At 42.6% G+C, this 20,829-nt stretch overlaps 1 protein-coding gene across 1 annotated transcript; it reads right to left on the bottom strand.

Annotated features, from left to right (window-relative positions):
• Positions 1–13,849: 13,849 nt before the first annotated feature.
• Positions 13,850–18,312, bottom strand: LOC308037057 (vitelline membrane outer layer protein 1-like; the record flags this gene model as incomplete). The annotated part of the gene is given in 7 exon segments (XM_080338526.1): positions 13,850–14,011; positions 14,015–14,129; positions 14,547–14,641; positions 15,305–15,364; positions 15,368–15,491; positions 16,188–16,320; positions 18,201–18,312. Coding segments are annotated over 7 exon segments (801 nt in total).
• Between the last annotated feature and the right edge of the window lie 2,517 nt (positions 18,313–20,829).

Genomic DNA, 20,829 nt, shown 5'->3' with positions numbered 1-20,829 from the left:
ACCTAACTCGAAGCTTACCAGCTACATCTCTGTGAGCTGCAGGTATCTCAAAGGCACCATTATGTAGGTTCGCACTGTGAGATACCATCCTGACCTCAAATAGCCCAGAGTAAATACAAGAAAAATACGAACAGGTGATAGGGGAAGTGAGGTAATTTGTTTAATGATATCCAACAAATCAATGGAAGAAATTATGACATAAAATCTGAATCCTCCTGCAAGCAAAACAGGAGTGAACAGACAATTATAGTTTAATCTCACTGATTACCTATGGTTCTTCCCAAGGAGAGCCTGAGTTCTTTTTACGTCAGTATTTATAACATGCAGTCTGTATTATAATTGTCCTCTGAGGGACTAAACTTCATGACATGAATAAAGAGCAGTAATACAATGACGTAATTTAATTTTAGAGTATAATTCATAGAGAAACATGGCAAGCGTCCTATTTCCATTAGCCCTGGAAGCTGTGTCCTTGACTTCAACACTGGCAGTGATGCTGCAGGAGCAGCAGCAAACTGGTGGCGATACAGAGAGCCAGGGTCTCTGCTGTACCTGCACCAGCCTGGTGAAGCGACACTGCCTGCCAGCATCCCCTCTGAACGCAGGGAAATGCAGGCCACTTCCAGGCATTCTGATGGCTTTGTGAGATGTCAGATGAAGAGTATGCCTCAGAGACACAGCCTTAGGAACCTTTTTCACAGTTTCTGCTGGACAGCATTAAATAAAAAGAACGACTCTCATACAGGATATATATCCAAATTAAACAAAGAACAGGGAACTACTCAGCAGAAAAAAAAGTGCTTCTGTATCATCACTGTAAGGCCTTCCCCCTCCTGGGATGTGAGAAGAAGGAAAAAGCAGCATAAAACACCATGAGCAGCAGTTAAATTCTTACTGAAGACCAGGAGCATGCAGAACAAGATGCAAATGCCACTGACTCTTTCCCACATTTTAGAGACACCTCCTAGGAAAAAAATCTATTGAGCAGGGTAAGTTGCAAGTCAGATCTCCTCCTTCAGTGGTTCCAAACAGGCAGAGCTGGATGACACTTTATCTCATCTGGAGGTGAGGCACGGTCACCTGCTCTCCCTGTCAGAGGACTTCAGGGACCTTCAAGATCTGGTGAGGAGTGCTGGTCAGGACCTTCAGGTGTGAAAAGAGTGGAGTAACAAGGAAAATCCTTGATCCACCTTAGAAAGGAAGATCACTGTCCGTACTATTGAGATCAAAACAGACCCCTCACTTCCCGTGATGCTTTCCAGCTTTCTTAAGATGCCTGGACACTGGGGCATACATAATATATGGAGTACTTCCAGAGCACTGAGGATGTATACTTTCCGTCTTTGTAGGAATGACACCCACAAAGAAGTCCAATCTCTGCTTATATTAAAGGACAAAAGCAAATTTTCAAGTTCAGCACCTTGGGAAAGAGGTGTTCAGAGCTATATACTAGCAGTCCAAATGACTATTTACCATGTTTTTGTGGCTTGAAGTGAACATTGCTTTTATGACCAACTTTTGATTTGGCATCAAGTGCCTCTGCTGATTCCCTGTGAGCCAAGGGCTGGCTTTGGGTTAGAGCTTTGGAGATACTTTAAAGCTTTAGTACTTTCTCTGGATATCTATTAACCAGACTCCTTGAGCTCTTTCTATCAATTACTGTGAGGGAATCAAGTGCTGTGTCAAACTGAGCAGAGCTTTCCTACAGCATTTTTCTCCTGTAAACCCTGAGAATCACCTACAGGCAATTTACAAAAGAAGCACTGCTTCATGTATTCCCAGTCCTTTCAAGCACTTGCAGAAGAAGAATCATTTACCCATCACTGGAGTTTCAGATGTGCCATCCATGTGCTCACTCACTCTGTACCCTCTTTACCCCTGAGAGTCCTGAGCTATCAAGACAATTGCCAACACAAGCAACAGCTCAGCCACCACGTGGAGTGTGAGGGCTCCGAGATGCACACATAACTAACTCACTCAGGTACTGCAAAGGCAAAAAGCTCCAAGCTTTCTGCATGTTCTTGCAAGTTTTAAGAAATAAGGCTGAAGGAAAAAGTATTTTATGCATTTCAGGGTAAATCTACCTACTATTCTTAGCCCCTTCACTTCCCAGTGAAACTGTGACAGGGAGTTCATCACTGCTGACCCTGGCTAAGTCAGGGGAGAGGAGCAAACTGGGAACACAGCAGGTTGTACCACTGATAGCAGGCTGATCTGGGAAGGGTTGTACATGTTTGTGCTGCTTCTAAAGCTCTGCGCCCTGTGTTATCCTAAAAAAAATGCTGTGCACAAAGTTAACATGTAGTCTTAGGTGAATAAATAAAGATAAAAACATGGATTTATCCACCTCTCGTTGGGCTTTGGTCACCAACCCCTGGCATCCCAGTGTAAAGCTCTGTGTACTTGGTTAGCAAGCCTCCTGGCACAGTTTTTGTCCTACCTGCTCATATGGATCTTGTCTTTCCCTCTGCTGTCCTCATTCCTCAAAGGAAGTTATCAGAGATTAAGCTCTGTCTTAGACACTGGCTGCACAAATGGTACTTGACTCACAGAATGCGACCACTTTGACCTGAGCATCTCCCATCCACCAGCAGGACTGAAGGAACACCTCCTGGGCCCACATGGCCTTGGCCCTTGCCACCAAGGCCCAGTAGCCACTCTTGATGTACTTAAGGTCTTCCCAGAAGAAGGGACTGGTGTCCATGTGGATGAGCAAGCATGGAGTAGTAGCCTGAGGGCTGGATAAGCCTTGTCAGCCTCTTTAGTACACCTCATATCACAGCCTTGGTCAAGCAGCAAACCTCCTGAGACATCTAGCCTGGCAGGCCAAGGGTGCCTGTGTTACCCGCAGGAGGGAGTCTCCCACCGCTGCCACCCACAGCTTCAGAGTATGGATCAGGCTCAACCAGCTCAGACACCTCCCCCAACACAACCTTCTGGGGTCTCCTGTTGAGACCCTGCACCTCTGCAGGTGGTGAAGGAACCTTTCTCCTGTTGCAATGCCTTACAAGCATCCAGTCATACCCACCGTGGGAGCCCCCGTCCTCCATCTGCTTGGGGATTATGCTTTGCCATCCCTCCTTCCATGCAACACAAGGCTGGGGTCTTGCCTCAAAGGACAGTTTCCTGTTCAACCCCCTGATCCTGTGTAGTGGGCTCAGCTCTTCCAACAGCCTCTTCATCTGGCAGCTCAGCAGCTTGTCTGGAGCATAACCCAAGTAGAGATGTGTAGAACGTCCCTGTGGAGATCCCAACCAGCTCCTGGGGCACTCTGACTTTGCCAGAGCAAACCAGGACCAGCTGCCACCCTGCCTGGGACTTTCTAACATTAAGATAACTATAATTAAAATTTATTATTCAAAAAAAAAAAAAAAAGAAAAAAGAAAAAACAAAGTTAACTCATACTTGGAGGTAAGCACAGAGAAATGAAACAACAGCTTATCTCACAGCTGCTTCTCCATCTTGTTTAGCTTCAAGACAGCATCTGTGTCCCCTCTCAAGCCCAGCTGACTCCACTGATGATTTCTGGAGCAATTCAAATCTGCAGCTCTCTCCTCTTGATGAGTCAGGCGTCACCCCCTGGTTAAAGAAGGGCCACTCTAACAAGCACTGCTCACTCCTTCTCTCCTCGTGCCAGGAGCATGTAAAGGGATGGCCTTTCTCCCTGCTGTTCTGCTCTGCCCCAAGGGAAGCATGTGGTACCACCAGTGAACTAGGAAGCAGAAGGTCCCCAGGGTGGCCTCAGCCCAGCCAGGAAAGCGGTGAGTTCACTGATGAGGACGTGATGAGAACTGACAACTGCATTGTGCTCCCACACAAAGCAGAGCTGTGTGCAGAGTCTGGGAGATTCGTGTCCAGCTCTGATACCCACCTGTCTCCTCGCTGTAGACTAGACCATCTGTTTTGCAGCAAGGACAGTATGTACAGTGGGCACTTGGTGTCTGGAGGGCCCCAACCAAGCCATCAGTTCCCATCAACACCTGTTGGTCATCTATAGACAGCAGCCCTGAACCAGCTCCTGGGGAGATTTCTGTCTCTCAGACTGGAACATATCACCTAACACCAAGCTGGAAGAGCTGAATTTCTCCCCTTTAAAGAGAGAAAGAACAGGATTAAGTTATTACTAAATCTCAGATACTGTTCCTGTAACAAGGACATTGCCACTCATGAGCACATGGACTATGCATTGCAGGTGTCCATATTCACTCAGGTGTATCCCACCTGAAGACACTGCAGTTCAGACATCTGTCATTCATGATAAATAATCTTAACAAGAAAATTTATCCTCATTCTAATAAAGCACCTGCTCATGTTTAGTTTTAAGTGTTGAAAGTGACAGGACTATTCATGCACCTACATTAAGCTTATGTTCTGTTGCTTAACTGAACAGCAGCAGCATTGTATAATTAAAACTTCAGAAAAAAGGAACTTTATACAATGCTAATTAGATGAATCATAATAGTTTTGTCTGGATTGTGTATAGTTTCAGCTCACTCTGCTCACATTATTGAATAGAGCAAAATAGTAGGCTTGACAGGATAACAGATCCTTGATAAGCTATCCTCATCTCAGCCTGATCCCTATGTTTTCTAAGAACTGCTGGGCTGGCTGGCTGCCCTCTTCATCATTCCAGCACAAAGTGCTTATTTCCATGCTCAAATTTTATGAGCCAGTCCATTCAGATTGTGAAAAAATTCTCAATTCAAAGGATCCACAGCCTCCCTTCGCTAGCGTCACTACTGGCTCTGAATGTGGCCACAAGCCTGTCTGTGCCAAAGAAACCCTCGACAGACACAATCATCAAGTAGCTCTTCAGTATGCTGGAGATGACTGGAAGAGGTCATTATACCTGGGAGTTTAGGAGAACTGTAGCTTACTTCACCAAAGAAAGAATCTTCAATATCTAACAGACTGTTAGAGCTGGCAGAAGGTACCTCAATATTGACAGAATTTCCTTCCCTGACAGGAATATCTGAATGTATCTCCTACGAGAAACAGAACCCAATTGAGTGTGAATGGACTTAGTGCAAAACCATCTCACTTCTGTTTCCTTTAATCACCTCTTATGGGACTTCTTCCTCCAGGAGCCTCCCATGAACCTCTGAAAGGGGGAGTGAAGGGACGATGCAGTCTCCAGTGAGCATATTCCCTGGTCTGAGGGCACAAATGCAGAGACACGACATTCCCAGAGATCCTTCTGGTGCTACATGGACCCACAGACCACCACACGAGTCAGCACCAACACAACACCTTGACCACTGCCAGGAGCTGGGAGGCAGATCAGGGGTCTCACTGCATAGCCTGATCTGTTTTCTAAAATCCATTATTCTTATACACTGTACTTAGAAATTTTTTAAGTATTTTATGCTGTGGACTTTCCCTATTTTTAACTCAGGTTTTACCCATAGGATAGGATTTGTCTGAACCAGGAAAGTACCACAGACAGCATCAAGCTCAACATTTCTTGGCCCTACATATTTGCAGACCACCTGTGAAAACTGTTGGGTATGAACTCTGCATTTGAAGCCTTCAAGCTACAGATTATTTACTGAATTTGCAGGAACTCTAAAAAAGAAAAAAAAAATGAAGAAGTATAAGGAGAGCAGGAAAGCTTCATGACAAATGGCTCAGGATCTCAAAATTTAGTCAAAACACCTTGATAAATCAGCTTAAAAACTCAGAAATTCTTATTAACGCATCCAGCAACAGTAATGTAGCAAATCTTAACCTAAACATCAACTAAAATTCTGTTTAGATAAGGTCACTAGACTTTTTGTGCTCTAATGGTGAGAAAAAAAGGTTGTAAAATGTTTCCAGTTACCCATCCAGAATCAATCTTCCGTGCATTATATTAGCATGCCAGACTTACTTTAATTTTGCCATGATATAAAGCAGGAGAAACAAGAACTAACTGGTGAGGTAAAGAGGCAGGAAACAGTTTATAAAAGCCCTCTTCCAACACCGTGGTATAACAGAGATTAAAAATGAGCTATGGGAGCACAAATATAATAAAGATCTTGAATAATTTTTGTTTTCTTTCTTTTGGCTATTCAGCTGGCATAAAACAAGCACACCTCAGCACTGAAGGAACAAAACATGCAGACCACAAACAGTCCAAAAAATGTTTTCTATTATCCAAGACTATAACACTAAAAAAAAAAAAAAAGGAGAGAAAAAAATACAACTGGGAAAACTCTCACAAGGAGGAGCTAACAGTCTGAGCCCAGTGATCAAGCTTATTGCCTGCCTCTCTTTTAGCCAAAAACATTAAAATGTCCACAAACTACTAAAGAATTAGTACAGATCAGCTCCATCTCTGTTATGGAATGGTATCTAGAAATATCTTCAGCTCTAACCTAGAAAAGCAAACTGGGTCCTAAACCACTAAAAGAAGTGGGGTGAAATTACAGAAGAGGACACTGTAGACTGATTGTCAGGGAAGATATTTCTGTGTGGCAAATCCCTGTTATGTGGTGGGAGGCCCAACAATTAAGGGGGACACTTAAAACTCCACATGAAGACCACTAGAAAATGCCCAACTGGAAACAATATAGACCTGGGAAAGAGATCATCAGCATAATAATGGTTTCTGTTCTCATGGGTTTTGCACTCACCAACATGCCTTGGGAAGACAAATGAGTGAGCTCTTTCCCATTTATAGCTTACACAGTTCCATAAGTTCTCATGAGAGGTTTATAAAACTGAACTTGCAGGCAAATGGGAATCCAGAAAATGTCTGAATGTTGCAAGGCAATTCTGCAATGTGGGATTTAAACTTACTTTGTCCCACGTGAGGAACTTGATTGGGTGACATCTGTGGTATTCTTTTTGTCAGCATAAAAAAGTGATTTGACTATTCACTGCACATTTTCCAGGCCTATGAAAGCCTTTGGGATTATGCTGGAGGAAAGATTTAGTTATGTTTCTATGGAAACCATAACTCTTATATAAAAGCCTGTTTAACAAGCAGGAGTGTGACACTGTATCTCATTCTAGGTGAGCCACCTTGGAGATAACTCATTCATAAACTTCCCACTGGGTTTTAAAGTCTTGAAGAACACCTCTGAATTTCTTACACCTCTAATAGGAGAGAGACTCAGCAGGTACTGCTGGATAACTACTTAGCACTGTGGCATAGGTGTTATAATCTCACATGAAAGTTGCAGTCATTTGGCTAGACTTGAAAGGAAATATTTCATCAGGTAGATCATACAATAAAGATTTCCTAAGTTCATGTCTTTCTCACTTATCCCCTATTTTATACGTGTCACTTCACTGACTCCAGTGTGACCCAGAGGAGAAACACAGTTATGTTTTTTCATAAAACACTGAAGTGTTCCCAGCTGTTTGTTTGCAAACACCTAGAAATAGAAGTGGTATTTTCTTCACTTAGTTACTACTTTTCTTGAAATGAAGTCTCCTTTGAAATTAAGAAGAGCTTTGGTCCCTTAACACTGCTTATCCCAGTAAGCACATGGAGTTGCTGTTGCAGTGAAGCACCAACTCCATAGCTGGCAAGAGTCAAAATTATTTTTGTCTTTTGTCCTCAGAAAAGATGTTCAAATCAATTTCTAGAATATATTTCATGTTTTCCTATTGACAGCACTCACAGGCATGTTGTGAGTGCTATAGCAGTAAACTAGAAATAATAGAGTCGGTCTTATTTGATAATCACAATATTGGCAAAAGCTGAGAAGGAAAGTAGCTTTCTAAATTACTTCTGGTTATCTCACCATAAAAAGTTCACTGACACGAAAAAAAAAAAAAAGCTGGAGCAAGGATTGAAAGGCATTCTGGACACAACATCAGATTGGGGGATTAATATTTTAATCTAATCTTACTACTTGAAAAAGTACAATGGGCTAAAATATTTTTTGATTGCATGGAGAGACATTGTCCTTTAAGGTATGAGCAGTTCTTTCTGGATTTTAATGAAGCCAGTTATGTATATTTTTGTCAGTTCACTTCCAAGTCATTCACAAAACAGCAGCAGAATGCTCCCGCTGAGAAAGACATCAGCAGAAGCACTAAGGGCACATCTCAGACCTGTTCAACGCCTGATCCTGAAAAGACTCATGCAGTAACCTAACTTCTCATGCTATCACATACCCTCTGAAAATGTACTTTTCCACAGACTGAGTTAATAAGCTCATGCAAGTGTTCTTGAAACACCTTCACTTGCTTCTCTGCTACACAGCCACTGAAGAAGCCATTGATGGACATTGTGATTGTTTATGTTCATTAAGAAATGCAATGAGCTACTACTATTCCATCACTGCCATTGAAGTGATTTCGTGTGATCAAAAAGAAACAGCTTTAACCATCTGCTGGAAAGGCCCAGTTGTTAATGCAGCCAAATGTCTGAACAGCTGAACTGTTGCAGAAGCCATCAAACCTTAGCAAGCTCTGCAGGGTCGGTCTGTGCTGTAAGATTCTACGAGGTGCTTGAGGTCTACCAAGTTTTGCTCTGGTAGGATACGGAAAGCACAGGAAATGTACCAAAAGCCGAAGTGTCTAACAAAGGTTCCACATTATCTGCTCAAGAGAAATACGCTTTCTATACATCTGGTGTTGCCACCTTGCTCTTAACTGTGTTTCTGAACTGCCAGACAGCTCATTCATTATCCCAAATTTTCACTGAGCCAGGGAGGTACCTCTACCCCTCTTCCTGTCATGACAACAGTTTCTAACATCATTTTCTAGAGCCTGGACTGCCTCAGCTAGGCTCCATTTCTGCAGAGCTGGAAACAAAGCGGGCATGTACAATGCATGCAACAATTTCTGAGACGAAAAGTTAGGATTTGAGCATGCTACCATGGATCTGCAGTCCTGTGGGACAGAGGCATACTCACAGGAGAGGATGGAAGTCAGAATTCAATCCTTCATGAATCACCTCTCCAAACGCCCTACCATTTTTCTCTTCAGGATCCATGGGTTAATATTCTCTGCTGCTCACATTCTGTAGCAACATTTCCAAATAATCATACTCTGAAAATTCTAAACCAGATGTTTTCTGTTTTTTCCTCACTGGCAATCATGCTAGTTAATTAGTGTTGGCTTTAAGTGCTAGCAAAGGTAACTACGACAGATTGAGCATGAGCTGCACATCTCCATCGTGTATAGCATTAACAATCATATGTAACTAAATCATCTTCAGCTGTTTTCTCTGTGCCTCACAAAACCTACTAACTTAAGCTTTGGAAGACTTGTGATGAAGGAAATATTTATTTTCCTCATGCAGCAGGAACAGTGCAGCCATAAAGGCTAAAATTTCTAAGGCAAACTTTCCAGAAGCAGTCTCAAAGCTTGCTTCCACTCAAGCACCATAAACGTTTAGTTTTTTCTGGACCTATTTTAGTCTTATTCAATAGAACTGGCTTTTAAAAATTGCTTCTGGATAGTTCCAGACCTGCTGCTTCTGCCGGCCTCCACTTGTCAAGAAGAAGCAGATGTTCAGAGTCTTCCAGCTTGACCTACCTTCCAGAGAAGAAATGTGCAATACGAAGTTCAAGACTTTCAACTACCTACATATACACAAACATACGCATGGAAAAGAGGCACCACTTCTTGAATAAATCACTCAAAATACTTTTATTCCTTCTTTTAGGTACTCTAGCTCAGGGTTGATGGCAATTCCAATAATTAACTCTCTTAGAAACCATCTCTATCTGCAGAACAGAGAAGCTACCAAACCTTTTTCCCTACACATAACTGGGTGCACACACAACTTAGATTCAAACAGTGTATCTTTCCAAGACACACAACTTCCATGCCAAGAAAAAAAAATAAACACTTGATATGTCATGTGGACGGATGGAGAACTCCTCTTCACCTTCCCCAGGCCTACTCCTATTCCAGCCCCAAAATTGCCATGTTATCAGTTGAAAAAGGGTTACTCCTTGTTTCGTGCTTGATCTTGCCACTGATCCCGTTGTTATGGGATCACACAGGAACTGGCTGGCAGTTCTTTGGCAACGTGTTCCTGACTCCTGGGTGTGCCAAGGACACATAGTGGCTTTTTGAAGCCATGCAGCTGTAGCTACTCAGAGTTTCCAGATACACACAGTTTCAGCCATATCCATTCCAGCACACTTTGGTGATGCTTTTATACCTTCATTTCAGTTGAAAGAGTTAGTGATTCCTCCACTCTGAGTGCAGTACATGGCTGAGACCTGCTCATCTCAAGCTTCTAACTTGCAGCCCCACTCCATCTTTTCTGTATATGACCCATGCTATGCAAGCAGACCATCAGAGGAAGCCTGATTGAAAGTATTCCATCAGTGTTCAGATGACAAAAACATCCTATTATATTTTGAAGTTGCTGATAAATACATGAGAAAGTACATGAAGAGGCGGAATTCTGTTTTCTAAACATTTCTTGGAACAGCTCTTGCTTGGAGTGTCTATTCACACACAGATATAAATCTACATGACACCAGGCATAATTGGGGAGCATAAAAGGTCAGTTTTGCTGGTGATGTGAATAATTCTTCCCCCAGTTCAACTTCAAAATTTAATTCAATCACCCACTTGCCAAGAAGAAGCAGATATTCAGAGTCTTCCAGCTTGACCTACCTTCCAGAGAAGAAATGTGCGATACGAAGTTCAAGTCTTTCAACTATCTACATATACACAAACATACGCATGGAAAAGAGGCACCACTTCTTGAATAAATCACTCAAAATACTTTTATTCCTTCTTTTAGGTACTCTAGCTCAGGGTTGATGGCAATTCCAATAATTAACTCTCTTAGAAACCATCTCTATCTGCAGAACAGAGAAGCTACCAAACCTTTTTCCCTACACATAACTGGGTGCACACACAACTTAGATTCAAACAGTGTATCTTTCCAAGACACAAAATTTCCATGCCAAGAAAAAAAATAAACACTTGAAATGTCATGTTGCTGCATTTTCTGATGACACTAATCATATATCACTATAATATAAATACTTGATGATTTTTGTTTGTCCTATTTTCTCTGGTAGATGGTGACCAGTAGTTGGCCCTATAAGACTTCTGTGAAGTGTGTGGAGCTGCCTCTACATGAGCAAAGGGATTGCCCAAACTTTGAAATAGGATGCAGATAATGTCACTATGATTCCTGTTCACTTTCATCAAATAAAACCTGCTTTGTTTAGATCAGTGCAGCTACTTGAATTTTTGTGTCCTCAAATGTTACCTCACTAATTATACTGGATGGTCAATTCACAAGCTGAAATTATCCCTATCTCATAAGAAAATGGAAGTCAACCAACTAGATGAAAATTAAGATAAATCCATGTGTGGGGTTTGAAAACACAGACATTTTGGAAGGTAAGTTTCTACGTGGTCACTGTAAACCCCAGCTAACTGTGATAGCATCAGAATTTAGTTTTAGTTTTAGTTTAGTTCAGTTTGTTAGAAAAAGGTTCTGACTTTGTCAGGTTTTTTTTTTTTTGCTACTGAGTACTAGAGTTGAGGAAGTTGAATGTTTACACAGAGCTGAATATATGACAAATAAGGATTTTTTCAGAAACTACCAAAGGGAGATGGAAGTTACAAAATGCTGCCTTGAAGCTAATAATCCCTTGTATTTCAAGTGCTGACTGGGCTGGTTTTGCAAAATAAGCATTTATTTAAAAAAAAAAAAAACAACGAACAACACACAGTTGCATGCTTAAAATGTCTGCATTCAAGAGTAGGACAGAAAGCACTTAAAAAAACACCTAAAAACAACCAAATTATTAAAAAATCAGACTTAAAAGGTTGAGAAACAAATCAGGTCCTGAGCCATGTGAATTTGCAGCAGAAGGTCTGGCTGGAAAGCTTCATATTTATTTTTTTTTTTAATAAAACCATTCAAATCCAGAAAACTTTCTAAGATTTCTTCTTGCACCATTGAGGCTTCAGTAAGTGCTTCACTTGAAGTAACTTTGAATGATGTCCTTGGAGATGCACCAGTTCACTCCAGCTGCTCCTCAGGAAGCAGAAGATGGAAAGCAATACCTTGCACAGTATAGACAGAGCAAGAAACATGTTGTACTCTCTGCCTGGCAGCAGTAGATGCAATCAGTCCTGAGGTCGGTATGGCTGGCTTCTCCACTCATCACCCCACACGACCTGGAAAATCCCTGCATTGTCAAAAATGAGGACATGGATTGACATAAGCATCATGAGAAATTCCTGTGTTCTCCAAAGGTTGGAACTGGAGAACACTACCAAACACCAAATATCCAATGTTTGCTCTTGGCTTTGTCAATAAAATTCCTACTCTTCACTTCCCTGACTCAGAGAAACTTTTTATTGCAGCAAGCGTTAGATACTGAGTACTGCCAACAGAGACAGTACAAAGAGTTAGAGAGACCAGTGATCTATTCAAAAGCAAAGTCCTGATCTTTATATCAAAATATTTTTACCAAAGTACATATCATGTTTGTTCTGTTCTTTTGCCTGCTATGTTCCATTCCTCTTAAAAGAAAATACAGTTATTATTCAAGTATCTTTTGAGGTGACAGGAAGAAAATTTCACATGGATGAAGAGCCAAAGTGGTGATGGCTGATGTGTATGTGCTGAGCAGAGGATGTGAACTGGCAAAGGGAACCTCCATCCATCAGCTCTCTGCTGCTCCACGTGGTTGTCATCCTGGACATGACACTCCCACAGCCCAATCAGTCACCTAGAGAATGACAACACCGTGGCCCTACCTTGTTTCAAGTACACAAAGATGCATAATGCATTGCTTTAAGGGAACAGCAACAGCTACACTTTCTAAAAGGTGCTCAGAGAGGCGATAACTCTTCTTGAATTCTTGCCAGAGAGACCCAGTGGCTCAGACATTAGGGCACAATAATGATATCCAGGCAAGATTTTCTACCCAGTGGCTCAGACATTAGGGCACAATAATGATATCCAGGCAAGATTTTCTTCCCAAATCTAGAGTATATTCTTTACATCTAGCACATCAGGACAAGGTAATAACTTCAAGCTTATCCTGCAAATTGGGGCATCAAAAATGGATGAGTGACATAGAGCTTATTTTTAGTTTGGATTCTTCCCATACTCTTTAGATCATGAAGCCCAGAATAAATCAAGTCTCATGAAAATGAGTTTTCCATTAATAGCTGGGTGAGCACTACGAAGCAGCAATGAGGGAGGTTTGGGAAGCTACAGCCCACCCAGGTGACACCAATGTCACACTTAGACGAATGCTCAGTGTAAGCACACTTTCTAACCATGTTTCCCAAAGCAGGAGCTCAGGTATGAGGCAACAGATTGCTTGCAAAAAATGCAGAAGCCTTGAGGCAAATAAAGTTAGGAGTGGGCAATGATACCAAACCTTTGATGCTTCTCATGAGCCCATCCAAATTTCTTTTTCACCCCAATTATCTCTCATTGATCATTTTCTCTTTGATCAGAAACCCCAAGCAGACTCAAACTAATAGTCTTTCTTCCCTGTCTGTCACGTCAATAGGTCAAATATTATTTCAAATGATGAAAAAATGGGCAGAGCAAACCTGAAAGTAAATCACCAGTCAGAGAAAAAAAAAAAAAAAAAAAGCTGAGAAATCTGTTCCTTATCTCTGAGCAGCTGTCAGAGATTGGGCATTTTCACAGCTCTATACCAGCAGTTATGTGATGTGAAGATTCTTATGAAGACAATCAACTTCAGTAACTACAAGAAGCTATGTTAAAGTAGTGGTAACTGTAAAGGGCTTCATCATCTAAGGCACTGGCCCGTACAGAAAGATGCAAGCAGTCAAAACGTCACAGGCATGTCCCAGTGTAAAACTAGAGCAAATCTTTACTGATGTTTCATTTGCTGTGGGATATGGGATGTGTAGGCAGTGATGAAGACGGAGCAAATCCTCATTTACAGCAGAAGAACTGCACATTATTGAGTGCTGCATCATTCTGAAGCCCCCGTGGGGGCTCTACCTTTGTCTGAAGATCACATATGTTGCAGCTTTTGCTCCACAGGCCAAATCTACCCCGTGACAGTCCATCACCTACTAGCACAGTTTCGTCTGATCATCTGAACGGGATGTTGTTGGCTGCTGTGTCATCACCTACTCCTTGGGATTTCTCTGTTCTCAGTGAAAAAGAGATCAAATAGCCTCCAGGACAAACTTGGAATCTGGTCAGGTATCTCACCCAACAAAAAGCAAGGAATGTCTGGGCTCTGCAAACTGGGGAGAAGTGCTCCTTCTCTTTGTCATGCTGCCCCGAAGCTTAACACTTCCTTGCTCACAGCACTGACCAGCACAATATCCTGCTGCGCTCTGGAGCCCCTTACTTTCCCCTTTTTTTTTTGCCTTCCTATACTTCAGGTGTTCACAATGCTCTTCAGAAATCTCAAGAGCAAACAGAAGGTGGTAATGTGAAGTAACCATGCTTAATTACCCTAAAAATGAACAAAAACCCCAACCTCCTGTTTTAATTTACTTTACTTCAGCACTATGCAGACAAAGCAAGTCAGAGAAGAGACCCCTGCAAATGTTGACGCCTATGGATATTTTGTGAGCTGGTGCATGACAAACAGGGGAGAAACCACAGTGTTATTTACTTCCCAACTGAGGACTCGATGACGGAGTCATCTTGACAGCACAGGCGTATGCCGTTCGGAGCTGTGTTGTCTCTTCCAAACTGGGAGGGCTCCACCTGCAGTAGCAGTCACACAGGGACAGAGGTAAAAGCAAGGGGGAAAAGACCCAGGGTAAGTCCTTTAGGTGCCAGTCATAAACAATCCCAGCTCTTTCCTGTAATGAGAAAGAGAAAACATCTTGGGAAGCACATAGGAAAATATGTCTGTCACTGGGAAACTGCACCACACCTGCATAACCCTTAACATCATCTTCTTCGTGTTTTCTATTTCTGACCCAACATGTAAGGCAGAGACTCTGAGTCCCAGGAGAGAGACTGGAGGAGGCTGCCTCGCTCCCTGACTCCAGCAGCAGATTTCAGCTCTGAGGTGTCTTCTCCCAGCAACATTAGTCACATGCAGATCATGCATCTGCCAGCACAACTCCATCCAGATTGAGAGCAAAACAATTCTGGCAGTAGATCTACTTTTGCTTTGTCTAACAGGAGACCTCTTGTCCTAAAATAACAAAAAAACACCACATATTTTTGTGCACAGGTGGCAACATTTTCTAGGCTAAATTTTCCAGAAGACTCATGGTTTTATGTACAGAGTATCACACAAAGGAAGTGCAAAGACCCTGCAGAAAATCCTTTGATTCTGGAGAAGACCCTCCTGGGAGGTGGAGAGCGACTGACTGGGATGCACAGACAGGAGATGGTGGGAAATAGGGAGAATTTTACCTTCAGTGAAAATCCACTGGCATAGCCATAGCAGCAAAATTCCTGAATCCCCCACTTGCCCTAGTGGCCTCCATTGGGCACAATGAGGACAGAGGTATATTCATGCACCCCTGTGCGCAAGGTGCAGAGTGAGAGGAGCAGGACGAGGGTAGCTGGCATGAGGAGCTTCATGTCTTGCACTCTGCACCTGCTGAAGGAGAGCCAGTACATGGACAGGGGCATTTATACCCTGTCCAGGCAGCTTGCCTTTCCCCATCAATCTGATGACAAACAGCACAGGAACAATAGTTTCCACCCAGGCAGTGATGCAGCACTTGCTGACCTGCTTGTAGTGCCCATGAGAAGCTCCCCTGGGAGTTCAACAGCCAACGTGCAGCAGATGCTGTGGCTACAGGTGTATCCACCATCACCGAAGGGCTATAGAAAGACCTATGTGCTCCTTGCTGTGTTCATAGCAGAGGCTTAATACCAGTTCTGCTTCTGGTTATCCAGATGCTTGGCCATGGGGTTGTTTGCCTTTTGAGAGAAACTGTCATAACCATTTTAGTTATTGCTGGATGTCTGGCAAGAGAGGTCAAACTATACAAAGAAACACAAGGAACCTAGTCTAGAACAAAGTATAAGTAAACTCAAGTCTTGTGTCTCCCAACACCCTCCGTTGAACAGGATTCCTGGTAAGCTTGACAAGTGTGCAGGTTATTTATTGTTTCAATGTCTTTTTTTTCACTTTTTTATCTTAATAAAAACCATTTTACTTTGCTTTGCAACAAGCTTAACTGAAGTCAGACATGCCAGGATGCCCACAGTGATTCTCAGGGATGACTAAGACAAATGCCATTAGGAGGGAGGTGAAAGGCAGGTTTTCCAGAAAGGTGATACTGACCTTGAGAACACGGTCTTTGAGGATGCCACGATGCAGGGAGAGGTAACTTTGAAATCCTGGGGCTGACATACAGATAACTGATGTTCCCTATGGCCCTTAGCCACGCTTGCAGGGTCCGGCAGAAGCTGTTTCTCTGTTCAAGACGCAAAGAGGAGAATGCATTTTAGGAAAGTATCTTGAGCCTCGGGATTTTATAGCAAGATGGAGTGCCAAACATTGAACTATCAGGAGACAAAGATTTTTTCCTCTTCTAGGTTTCTCTTCCAGTTTCTGCTCTGCTGCCTCTGTTGCTGTCCCATTAAGAGGTGCCATTGCCTTTTTCACTCTTGGCTCTGTACTCCCACTTGCCAGTGCTCTGTACAGGTGGCAATATCTGTAAATGGAGGTGATGGGAAGCTGCATCAACTTTCAGTGTAAGGCACCAAAACAGCACAGCACACGATGGAAGCACAACCTATTTTCCTTTCTAAACCAGGACTTTAATCTTACATCTGCAAGGGGGTGTTGAAGCCCAGAGGAAATGTGCTTTCCCCCACAAGGACCATGCAATCACAGCTGGAGAGCCAGGTGTGTTTGCTCAAGGAGGGTCAAATTGTGACAGCCAGGGACACCCAGACCTGCCCTTGGCTGCATATGAATGGAAAAGAGTAGAAGGAGTCAGAAGGAAATGTCTGAGACCTGGTGTTCTGAACTCAAAAGAAGAAGCAGGGTCCCCACATTCATTTCTCATTCATTGGCCCAAAACCATCACCCTTGGCCGCTTCAACTCTGGTAGCAGTAATGTAGATCTGCAGCCTGGCAGGACCCCCTGACCCACAGACTCTGCTCCCATCAGGAGATTCCCATCTCTTCCCAGCCTCAAAGGGAGGATCCCAGTCACCATGAGCCCACAGTGTGACAGCAAGGAGAGTGGTGAGGCCACCTTCAGGAATCTGGCCTTGAGAAATTACTTCTACACACACTTCAGAGGCCTCCAAGAAAGCTCAAGCTCAGGATGAGCGCTGTCACTTCGGGGCTTGGGAAGTATCAGTTTCCCCATTTGTAACCCAAGAATCTACCTGCTAACCTGGAGAGACAAATGCGAGATGCCTTGGACTTGATTTCAGCGTACATGGCTGAGATAGCACTTAACAGGTACAAAGCAGAGCTGCCATTGATTTTTTCCATCACATAGTGGTGCTAACATTGTTAGGATGCCTCAGAAAGTTTTCTAAGATCAGCTTATCTAAGAAAGATCTACAATGGTGACATCCAGACCTCTTACTGACACACATACTCTAGTTTGTTGCTCCCTCTCCCATATTTTAATATCCTTGAAATAATGTCAGAACACAGTTTTAAACAAAACTGGCTAACTGATTAATTCAATTAATAAAACATGACTACAGAAAAATGATGATGATACAGGGTATTTCATCCTGTCATTATTCATCCAGGTGAATACAATTATTTTTGCAAGCAGAGGAGCATAAAAATTATGCTACTACTTTCAGCTTTGATAAATACTTCTGAAATTTTAAAATAAACATATGAATATACTATTAATTAGTACATTAATTTTATAAAATTATTCTTTTGCTGCTATGACATATTTAAAATCTATATGGAACATGGAAAATAAATTCCTATCTATAACATATAAAACATATACCATACACAATTTGCTTTGGTTCATGATGTTATTGAAAAACATGATGCATTGGCAGCTCTTGGAAATGAATTAATTTCTGATTTTTACCCTTGAAAATACCACACACTTAAGAATACAAACTTCATTAGGTAACGCTGTATATTGTCTTTCTCATACTCTCAGTTTCTTATATTCCTGTATATCTTTTGCTGCCCAAAGCACAATTATTATTGGAGAGGCTTCCAGGACTGCCCAGCCTGTTCCTACAGCTTTTGGAAAGCACGGCAATAGACTGTGAAGTCATGCAAGACCACAGCTTCTTCAATTTTCTCACTCTTCTTTCAGTCTCCAGGGGCTCTGCTCTCCATCCACAACCCACGTACCTCCACACTGCTCCAGATTGTCTGTCAGGAGCTCTGCAAGCTCATGAAGGTTCCGATGTATTTCAGTGTTATAGTCTTTTTCTATATTCTGAAGAAGGTCACGCACTAGCATAATCTCTAGTGTTTAATTCTTTAAAATTGTAAGAATTGGGAATCTTTAAAACCTAGTAATTAATATTATATCTCTGTCAGGCAGAGAAAATTAGTTCCTATCACTTCCTCTATTACGTGTTTTTTAGAATTTCCTGCAAAAGTTTAAAAATGCTAATTTAGAAAAAAATTGAAGTTTCCTTTATCAACAAGACATAAAAGTAGAAATGAGCATTGCATCGTAACTTTCAGTTATTCATGTTACCTTCCATCTTGGACATTCTTGCTTCCTTCTTCACAGGATCCAGCTCACACTAGAAGTTCTCAGGAGTAGCGAGGGGTCTAGTATGATGGTTTGCCAAGGGACAGAAACAAAGGACAAGCATTGTACACTGATGTCCTTAACTCAGAAACACACTCGGATCAGCCAGTCAGATACAACCAAGAACTTCCCCATTCCAGCCTATGGAACTAAAAAAGGTTTCCTCTAATATGAAATCTTCTTTGTGCGCTAAAAGGAGAGAATTTGCATCTTAGATGGAGGTCTAGGGACTACATCTGCTCATAAATCACCTGTTAACTTGCCAGCAGGTACTCCAGGCTGGGAGGTGAAAGCAACTTCTGGTGATATAATTTTCTGTGCAAGTGATTAAAACCTGAAGGAAACTCAAGTGGATTGAAAACTGGCTGAACAGCTGGTCCCAGAGAGTTGTGGTCAGAGGTGTGAAGTCTAGCTGGAGGCCAGTAATTAGCGGTGTACCACAGTGGTCAGCTCTGGGTCCAGTCTTATTTAACATCTTCATTAATGATCTGGATGATGGGGCAGAGTGTGCACTCAGCAAGTTTGCTGACAATGCAAAACTGGGACGAGTGGCTGTTATACCAGAGGGCATTCTACCATCCAGAAGGACCTGGACAGGCTAGAGAAATGGGCTGACAGGAACCTCATGAAGTTTAACAAGGAGAAGTGCAAAGTCCTGCATCTGAGATGGAACAACCCCAGGTACCATTACACACTGGGGGCCAACCAGCTGGAAAGCAGCATTGCAGAAAAGGACCTGGTGAACCTGGTGGATACCAGGTTGAACATGAACCAGAGATGGGCCCTTGCAACAAAGAAGGTAAATGGAAACCCAGGCTGCATCAGCCAAAGCATGGCCAGCAGGTCAGGGAAGGCAATCTTTCCCCTTTACTCAGCACTGGTGAGGCCGTGCCTCTAGTATTGTTTCCAATTCTGAGCTCCTCACTACAAGAGATATGCTGAAGAGAGTCCAGTGAAGGGCCTCAAAGATGATTAAGAGACTAGAACTTCTGTTCTATGAGGAAAGCCTAAGAGAGCTGGGACTGTTCAGCCAGGAGAAGGCTCAGGGGGATCTTATCAATGTCTATAAAGACCTGACAGGAAGGCATAAAGGGGACAGAGTCAGCCCCTTTTCAGTGATGCCCAGGGACAGGACTAGAGGCAATGGGCACAAACTAAAACACAGAAGGTTCCCTCTGAACATCAGTAAACACTTTTTTGCAGTGAGGATGACTAAGCACCGTCATCTAGACATGGTCCTGAGGCACTGGCTCCAGGTGGCCCTTCTCAGCAGGGAGTTGGACCAGATGATCTCCAGAGGTCCCTTCAACCTCAGCCATTCTGTGATTCCGTGAACTGGAAGACAGATGTTGACAGGAACAACAAGGCAGGATAAAAACCCATGAAGATAATTTCAGTGTTGTGTTTTAAGTGAGCTGTAAGGAGGGTTGAAGTCAGCAAGTGCCCAAGAACTCAGTACAGGAGTGGAGGTAAGACAGCATCCACCAGAAAAGTCAGTAAGTACAGAGGGATAGTTTTGGCTGAATGACCATGTGTTTCTGTGTGCTCTAGGTCATTTTGTACTCCTTCCACTCTGTTACCAAGGTACTGTTTGCCACCCATCAGTTCTCAGTAGCCATGTCCCTCATCAGGTCTAATGTCCAAACTGGCCATTACAATTGGGTATAAATCAGGTTTAAATCACATACCCTGGTTGTGTCAGACCTCCCTCTCCTGCAGTTCAGGATGAAGACAAGACACTCCACGGGTAACTGCATCCTGCAAAAGAAAACACTGTCTCATGGAAAAAATACATCAGCAAACCCACAAATCACATATATTTCCAAAGAAACATGAAAGGGCAATAAAGAATCTATTTTATTCTATGGAAGTATGAATTAGCAAAGGGTTGTATTTTTTAGAAACAAGAGGTGGGATTCTGAATGAACATAGACATGTACAGTGCAGATGTCTCATCTGAAATAATTACCGTGGGCTCCCTTTATAGCTGCTGAGAGACAATATGACGACAATAGAGAGAGACAGATACCTTCACGTGAACCTCTCCATAAATGTACCTATTAATCTCTGCTGACTACTGGGAGCCATGATCCCCATCTGGACTGGTCTTATAACTTCAGTCTCTTTTTAAGCTTTAGTAGGCTAAAAACAGAAGTGCTGAATTAGAATTAGTTTTCAGTAATATGGGCAAATGTTTAAGAGAACATGAGTAATCAA

This window comes from Nesoenas mayeri (genome assembly GCF_963082525.1).
Source record: "Nesoenas mayeri genome assembly, chromosome: 1".
Classification (NCBI taxonomy): domain Eukaryota; kingdom Metazoa; phylum Chordata; class Aves; order Columbiformes; family Columbidae; genus Nesoenas; species Nesoenas mayeri.
This window is presented reverse-complemented; position numbering and strand designations above follow the sequence as displayed.